Below are 8,079 nucleotides of genomic sequence, written 5' to 3' on the forward strand. Positions count from 1 at the left end.
TAGTGAACAACCCCTGCTGACGTCATCTCCACCAGGTCACCCTATTCACCTGTGTGTCATTACTCCTGGGATAATTATAAAGTTATTACTACACTCCCAAACCCCCATAAATTCAAAAGAAATGCAATAAAGGGGTTTAAATATATTATAGATTTAAAAAAGTAGTATTTGTTTTTACAATTTTGTTTTGTTCTGTTTTATCCCCAGTAGGTGGCAGTCTGGGGCCAGAGTTGCAATAAAATGTCCTAAAGCCTACCTAAAAGTACCCCAACTGGTATCTACCCTAACATGTCTCCAGAAAAGTACCCCAACATATCTCCACAATCCTAATTCATAATTCATTACAATAAACCTGGAGGTTTGTGACACAACACAAAACTAGTGAAAAGACAGGATTTTCTGGTCCATTCATTCTCCAAATGCACTAGTCAGAGGTGATGTAATGAGGAACAAACTCTCAGAGAAAAGAAGAATAGAGGAAGAAAACCATGAGAGGAAGCAGACTCAAAAGGGAACCTGGTCCTCATCTGACACCGGATAGTGCCATTATAAATCATTTCACATCTATAACTGTGTTAGCCAAGCAGTGCTCGATGTTAGCAGTTTTTCATCTCTGGTGTATCAAAGTGATTTTATTAACAGAACATTGGTGAAGACTTGAAGGTAAATGTAGTGTTTTTAGCAGTTGCACTCTAAAGTTAAACAAGAAAGACATTTTTATTGTACCATCTTTTGTTCTCATTCTCATTTTCAATGGTACCATTCTCTGTAAATGTTTTATGATCATTAATACATTGACCATGTAGAGTCATAATCAGCCAGTGCAAGTTTTTTCATATAATAAAACCTCTAAGAAGAAATAGTGCATTAAAATATTTTAGGCAGGTATGATATGGTCTGGAATCACAGGTAGGAGTCTGAATCACTGGTATCTCATGTGTAATGTGTAGTGAGAAAGAAAGAGAGGGAAACTCAGAACGTAGGTTACTGAGCCCCTACAGTTGAAATGCTTGACAGAAGTATCATGGCTAATCCAAAACAAAACACAGCTCTGAAAACGAGGGGTCTGGTTTCCATTCCTGTCTTCATGTTTGAGGAAAAAAAGCTGACCACTCAGAAGACTGAAACGGTGTTAAAACACACTGACAAGAATCTTCGGATTTCTGCTTTTTATCTTGTTAGGGACCAAAGAAAAAAGCTGCCCCCCACACTATCTATGGGGCTACCCATTGACCTGTGCTATTGATATGTAAAAGAGTTGGCTTTGAGGTAAATCCATTCCTCTGCTTCCCCTGCAAATGTGGTTTTCTTTGTGGAGAAGGAATACGAGGGGACTTCAAATCCTGCATGGATTACAAGGGACAGAATGCAGTTACCATCAAGTACAGGTCTCCATTATCACCAGATTTAAATTGGGTGAGATCATAGAGCACCAAGCTGGAAACGGACCTGTAAAGCTTGAAGCTGGAAAAATACTATTGTTTGTATTTATCTGCTTTAAAACATTAAAAGGTTAATAATAATAACCTTCACTCTTCTGGGAAGATGTTCCACTAGATTTTAAAGTGTCGTTGTGGAGATTTATTAAGAAAAATTATGATTCCTTCTCAAATTGTATAACTGCATTTAAACACAGTGTTATAAATATGAGCCGAAGATGTGACGGTATAAATGTTACTGACAACCATAAAACTAGCATGAACTTATTGTTGCGTTATTATTACGGAAATCCATGGATTTTAAATTGTTCTGAATTGATATTCTCGTCTTTTATAACTTTGTATAACTTTTATACAAATGTTTGAAATGTGCAAAGACATGAGGATGTTAATTAATCACTTTAGTTTAAATATTTACATATGGTGAGAGTGAGAGAGATAGATAGAGAAAAAGAGAGATTGATAGCTACCAGCTGTGGGTTTTTTACTAGCATATTTAATCAGTGGCAGCTGTGAGGTTAGCTGTTGAAGTATAGAGATGTTTATGATTTTCTATTTAATACTGAGAGTGCACTTTACATTAAATTCAGGCAGATTGGACTTGCAGGATGTTAGGACTGCTGGTCCCTTGGGTCTTCTGAATCTAAAAGTACATTTCAATGGATTCTCAGACTGTGGCTCTACCCAGATACCACAAAGACCACAGAGGTCCTTGAGGTAGAGGCACAAACTTTAGCAAACAAGACTTTTCTCACCGGAGGGGTCAAGGACACAAGCAATGTGCAATTATTTATATTTATAGACTTATATATTCTTGAACAATAATCAGTGGTATGACCGGGGTCTAAGCGCAGAGTTTGATGCAGAAAAAGAAAATAGAGAAATAATAGAGCTTTCACCCAAAACAAGTAAAAGAACACTTAATACTTATATTTCATTATAAACATTTTATTAAGAATGAGAATGAAAATGCATGTATGGAAACCAGTGTTTATTTATTGTTTGTTCAATGCACAGTGTATACACAGACCCAGTACTGGTCTTTACATTTGCAGTTTCATTTTTAAATTCCCATTACGTCTCAGTTTTGGAGGCCTTCATATGTGATTAATAAAGTACAGTTTGACAGCATGTACTCGTTAAATATGTTGTCAAGATCAAAGCAACTCTGGATCTTCAGGTACATATGAATGTTTGAAATCAGAATTAGTAATAGCACAGCTGAATGTACTATCTAATGCTTATGGAGACAGGTCTGTTTCCAAAATACAGACTAAGACTAGTTCTATATTTAAATGTCATTATGAGAGCAGGTAATGATTTCAGTTTTAAAATATCCTAACTATATTTATATCTACTGGATTTTTCAGTTTTTATAAAAAATAAAATAAGTACAGAACCATGACACCCAAGCCTATGCTTTTGGTGATATTCTCTCCCATAAACCTCCCTTGAGAAACATCTGAACCTAAACGTTCCCAAGCTCATCTGCATCTCATCACTGTAAAAAATCCCCAAAGCACAAAAAAACTGCTTAAGTTCCTAGGAGCCTCCACACAGCCAAGTCCACTTGCTTGTCTTTCGACAAGCCGCTCGCAGGGCTGGTTTTCATCACGCAGACAATAAAAATCCGAGGACTAAAAACACAGAACATTTCTTCTGAAAAAAAGGAAGGAGAAGCAGTCCAGAGATTTCCACAGCTGGTCTCATTTTCTCTAAAAGACCCCCCTACACACACACCCTTTTTCAGTTATTTCATTCTGTTTATCTGGCACAAAGGAAGTGTGTTTCTCTGTGGCTCTGTGGTAAGCTTAGAGGAGGTTATCCTCGCACTGGAATGCTTTGTAGAGAAAGGCAACCACATTCTTCACAAGCTCCCCGTGGGTAGAGGGGCACAGTGGGCTCTGTAGCCTTGCTGATTGTGGGTTCAGCTCTTTGATTCGACAAACGTCTGGAAAAAAAATACAGCCGCAGAAAGCACTAGAACAGATTTAGTATGACAGTTACTTCCTCCTAAAGCAGTAAATGCTGATAGGTCTGAATGGAATAGCAGAATGGTCTTAGACACAGCCAAAACCAAGTCACTTGGACCCTGTTCTCCGAGGATACAATAGGGAAAATGGAGTGGTAATGGAGACTACAAAGCAGTGGGATAACATCATTAGTGGATACTGCAGTTGGAGGAGATGGTGGATGTATAAAAAAAGAACTTGTGTGCAGGCTTAAATAGCCAGTAGATTTGCATATTCTTGTAGCAGTTCATACTTACAACACATGTACAGTTCTATTATAAATTTCCTCAGGTATACATTTGAATTAGAAGAACAAGTAGTACAAATTACACTTCTGCATTGGTGGACAGTTGTGACAACCTGGGATCAGAGTCAATCTCATATCGGTAATGATAGCCCTCCCACATCTCCCTGCAAGTGTCACGCATTTCATAAATGCGCTTCTTGATACCTTTCCGGTTCAGGTACAGCACAAAGAGAAACATTAGGCCCACAAAACCCAGTACTATGCAGAGGAAAACATAGGATGTTTGCAGAGCCAGGTTGTTCTCCTCCTCTGTGTGAGAACACCCCAACACCAACTTCCTTGCAAGCAGTAAAGAAATGTTGCGCAGTTCGGCAGGGAAGACACAGACCACATGCTCCACATCTACAACACGTTCCTGTGAGGTGTTTAGCAAGGCAACGAATGGCTCGATTTCACAAGAACACGTGTATGGGTTCTGCCCGAGGTGAAGCTTTGCTTTTCGAATGCGCTCCAACTCCATCAAGCCTTCCTTGTTGAACGTTTTAAATGCATTATGGCTGAGATCTAGGTCTTCTAAGTGCTCCAGACCCAGCAACGTCTCATTGGTGATAGATACAATAGAGTTGTTGGCCAGCTGAAGCCGGCGCAGATTACTCATGTGAAAGAAGATGTGAGGGGGAAGGAAGATCAGGCCGTTGCTTGACAGGTCCAGCCCATGCAGGCTGTCCAGGCTGCTCCAGCGCAGAGCCGTGTCCAGGTTAGTGATGGCGGAGTGGTTGTAGAGTGCTCGGCTGAAATTCAGTTCTCTCAGCGTGTGGTTGTGTATTGTGAAGGCCTCTGGGTGAATTGACACCAGCTGGTTGTTGCTCATGTCCAATGATCTGAGGTTATGCAGGCTGGAGAAGGTGTGAGACTCCACCTCTGATATTCTAAACAGAAAAAAGGAGGATTGGAGGATCAATGATTAGGTTTTGCATTCACAGATTCAAGGTAGCAGAAAGATAATTAATCCAAAGGAGAAAATATTTAGTTCTTCTAAATATAAATAAGAAGAACCACTCTTCACTCTTCGGGAAAGATGTCCCACTGCATTTTGGAGTGGTTGTGGTTTCTTTTCAGGATGCATTACATCACCAGACCAGACTTGATTAGCTAAGCATGATTTTTCTCAAAAAAGCAACCTTTTTTGTTTAAATATTTCTAAATGGTTTACCTGTTGTTGCTGAGTGATAACGTTGTCACATTTTCCAACCCCTTGAAACCCTCTGGACCAATTCGTCTAATGTGGTTGCCAGTGATGAACAAATTCTTCGTGTAACCAGGAATTCCGATCGGTATGTCCTGAAGATCTTTGTAAACACATTTCACAGTCTGTGCAGCTTCGGAACACTCACAGCCTGCAGGACACGACGCAGAGCCCGCAGCGTGAACGCACAGCAGCGCGAACAGGACGCGCGGCACCAACAGGGACATATCGAGGGTGGGGGACAAAAGTGCAGATCTGAGCCAGATGATGCCTTTAAAAAAACCTTCTCTAAAAAAACTTTAGTCGATTACACATACTAACCAAACATGCTTTAAAAAAAGTCTATCGGTGACTGAAGACAAATTCTAGGAAAAGTTGTCTTCTGCTGTCCACGCGTTCCTCCCCGTCTCTCAGAAGAACGTGGATCCTGCGTGGTGTTCTTCTGAACTCATGAATGATCACTCCGCGTTCTCAGGTCCCTCTGCATCCTGGAGAAGCCACGTGTGGTGGAGGATCTGATTATCATAAGAAAGAGAACCATCTGAACTTCTCTACAACAATGAAATGAAAGCAGCAGCGCTGGACACACGTTTGGAGGAGGGGAAGAGGAGGAGGAGGGGGGGGGGGGGTAAAGGCTTCTCATGTCTAAGAGAAACACAGAAACACAAAGTCAAAATCGACTCATCAGAGCAGCTGAAATACAGAAATGTCTGAGGTTAAATGGGGTGTAGGAGATCAGATGAGTACCATGATTTCTGAACACTACTGTTCTTGCTCCTGAATGTTCTGCTGGAGTAACTACACGTTTTAAAGCACACAGATCTCTGAAGCAGTCTACTAATCCTGAAATAAGCAAATAAAAATGTCCTGAATCAAATGATAGTATTTATATCTGTCTGTTTTTTATCAGTCTGGAGTTCTATGTGTTCTCCATGTGCTTTCTCTTGAGTTTTTACAATTTTCCAAATATACTAGTATTTGGTTTGACTGTATATAGTTCAGAATTGAAGTCGATTTTCCATCACCGGATCCCTCCGTTTTACCTTCAATCCTAACCGGATTCCCAGTCCCTGCGGATAAAAACCACCTTCTTTGCATGGATGATGTTGTCAGGGTGATAAGTACCCAACAAATGTTGTGCCAACTATTTTGCCACATGTTTACTTTGTCAAGAATGATGTTAAGTGAGGAGAAAGATCTTCAAGTTTCTTTACAAATTACAAAAAAACAGATTTAGGAAAAGTCCTGGTTGTACCATAATCATCTTCTGTTTCACAATGATGGAGCTCACTGTGCTCCTGGGAACAGCAAAGGCTTAAAAATGGTTCAATTCCACCATTCCTACAGAGTTCTTTATACTCTGGGTTTTTTTTGTTGGTTTTTTTTGGGCGGGGGGGACTGCAGAGGCACACTGGTTAATTATGTTAAAGCTGTTACAAGTGGACACCAGACAATATCATGATAATTAATGCAAACAGGATGCACTAGAAGTCAGTTTGGAGACCCTTAGCTTAGGATCTAAATGACAAACACATATACATACAATATATGTATTTTTTATAATCCTCATTCTCTACACATATTGTGCACCTTACATACATCTGCACTACTATTTTGTTTATGTGTATCTAAATATATATCCCTACTGCACATATATATATATTTAGTGGACTTGTTTATTCATCTTGCACATTTTTTCAATGCTGTAGCTTATAACCTTGTACTTGTTTTAACTTTACAACAGTGTCTGCACATTTTTCACTGCCATAGACTTATAACTATTTACTTGTACTTTTCAACAATGTCCACACATCTATTCATTGCTATAGCCTTTATATTTATTTACTGTACATATGTTTACGTTTATATATATTACATGCTGTACATATTTATCTGCATTTGTTTATTTGCACAATTGCTACTTCTTGCATTTCTGGTAGATGCTAAACTGCATTTCGTTGCTGTGCACCTGTTCTTTCTTTCTTTCTTTCTGTCTGTCTGTCTGTCTTTCTTTCTTTCTTTCTTTCTTTCTGTCTGTCTGTCTATCTATCTATCTATCTGTCTATCTATCTATCTATCTATCTATCTATCTATCTACACACCACAGACACTTAAAACGAAACACTTACAATTATTTAAGATCCAATCAGTTGGCAGACATATGCCTTATTGAAAAAATAACTGCTCTTCACAACCGTGGTGAGCAGACATGCATTGCAGAATATACAGCTCATCAAAACTGGACATGGATGGTCTGCAGAACCAGAAGACCATAACAGGATTAAATCCTGTCAGCCATGTCTGTTGTGGCAGCAAGTTGAAAGAAAAAAAAATATCTGAAGATGAAACCAGGATATAATTAAAAAGATTTATGATTTTTTTTTTTAATATGACTGTCATGGATTTTTTCCATCTTTCGGTTTGAGAGAAAAATGGTGATTCAGTTGACATCAATAATAAGATTATAGTAATCATCTTCAGACTTATAAAGCTGATGTCTAACGAAACCAACTCCAAAGTTAAACATTGACTAGTAAGAAGTTTTCTATATGAGTGTGTGTGTGTGTGTGTGTGTGTGTGTGTGTGTGTGTGTGTGTTAGAGACCAGCAGGGGCCACTCTGCTCACACACTCGAAAAAATTGAGGCTGTGGTGCAGGAATGTCTGTAGAGCCCAGGACCCCTGACTACCTGCTGTTTCAGAGAAGAAGTGTGAAAAAAAGGGGTTATCACTGAAGCCAAAGTGAGGTGAGGATGGAAAGAGCATGGACATTTTGCTGTCTGATTCTAAACAATGGCAGATTTTTTTTTTGTAATGGGCTGCTGCTGTTGTGCTGGAGGTTTAGGACGTCATTCAGGGATTTGTTTGGTGTTTGAAACCGAATGCAAGGTTAATATGTACAGTGGAGAAAAGCAAACAGCAGAGCTTGGCCTAAAGTCTGTATAACACAAAGCACACTTTTCACATATGTGATGGGTTCTAATATATGAATTGTGCAGATTCATTCAGATGTTTTCAGAAATGGCCAAAAAAAAAAACCAAAAAACAAAACAAAAATAAAAACACATTCATTACATGACACACTGGATGTCATCAAAGCAGAACACATGCAACAGAAGGAACAAATACTACAAATA

General features: G+C 39.1%; 1 protein-coding gene across 3 annotated transcripts; it reads right to left on the minus strand.

The window, feature by feature from the left end:
• Positions 1–2,415: 2,415 nt before the first annotated feature.
• On the minus strand, positions 2,416–6,276 carry tpbga (trophoblast glycoprotein a). Of its 3 annotated transcripts, none has more exons than XM_046843673.1 (3): positions 6,200–6,276; positions 4,912–5,459; positions 2,416–4,627 (listed from the first exon to the last, which is right to left on the minus strand). In XM_046843673.1, the coding sequence occupies exons 2-3, from the start codon at positions 5,169–5,171 to the stop codon at positions 3,778–3,780; spliced, it is 1,110 nt and encodes a 369-aa protein (XP_046699629.1). In that variant the 5' UTR covers positions 5,172–5,459; positions 6,200–6,276; the 3' UTR covers positions 2,416–3,777. The 3 variants fall into 3 exon arrangements, with proteins under 3 accessions (XP_046699629.1, XP_046699630.1, XP_046699628.1); XM_046843674.1 differs by lacking the exon at positions 6,200–6,276 and having other exon boundaries at positions 4,912–5,095; positions 5,266–5,568; XM_046843672.1 differs by lacking the exon at positions 6,200–6,276 and having other exon boundaries at positions 4,912–5,567.
• Positions 6,277–8,079: the final 1,803 nt, after the last annotated feature.

This window comes from Silurus meridionalis, chromosome 29 (assembly GCF_014805685.1).
Source record: "Silurus meridionalis isolate SWU-2019-XX chromosome 29, ASM1480568v1, whole genome shotgun sequence".
In the NCBI taxonomy this organism is placed as follows: domain Eukaryota; kingdom Metazoa; phylum Chordata; class Actinopteri; order Siluriformes; family Siluridae; genus Silurus; species Silurus meridionalis.

What these genes read in the sequence shown, in the direction of transcription:
- tpbga (XM_046843673.1), bottom strand. Translation starts at nt 5,171, where the DNA reads ATGTCCCTGTTGGTGCCGCGCGTCCTGTTCGCGCTGCTGTGCGTTCAC. An exon ending in TTATCACTCAGCAACAACAG is followed by an intron (nt 4,628 to 4,911) that starts GTAAACCATTTA and finishes TTTTCTGTTTAG; the next exon opens with AATATCAGAGGTGGAGTCTC.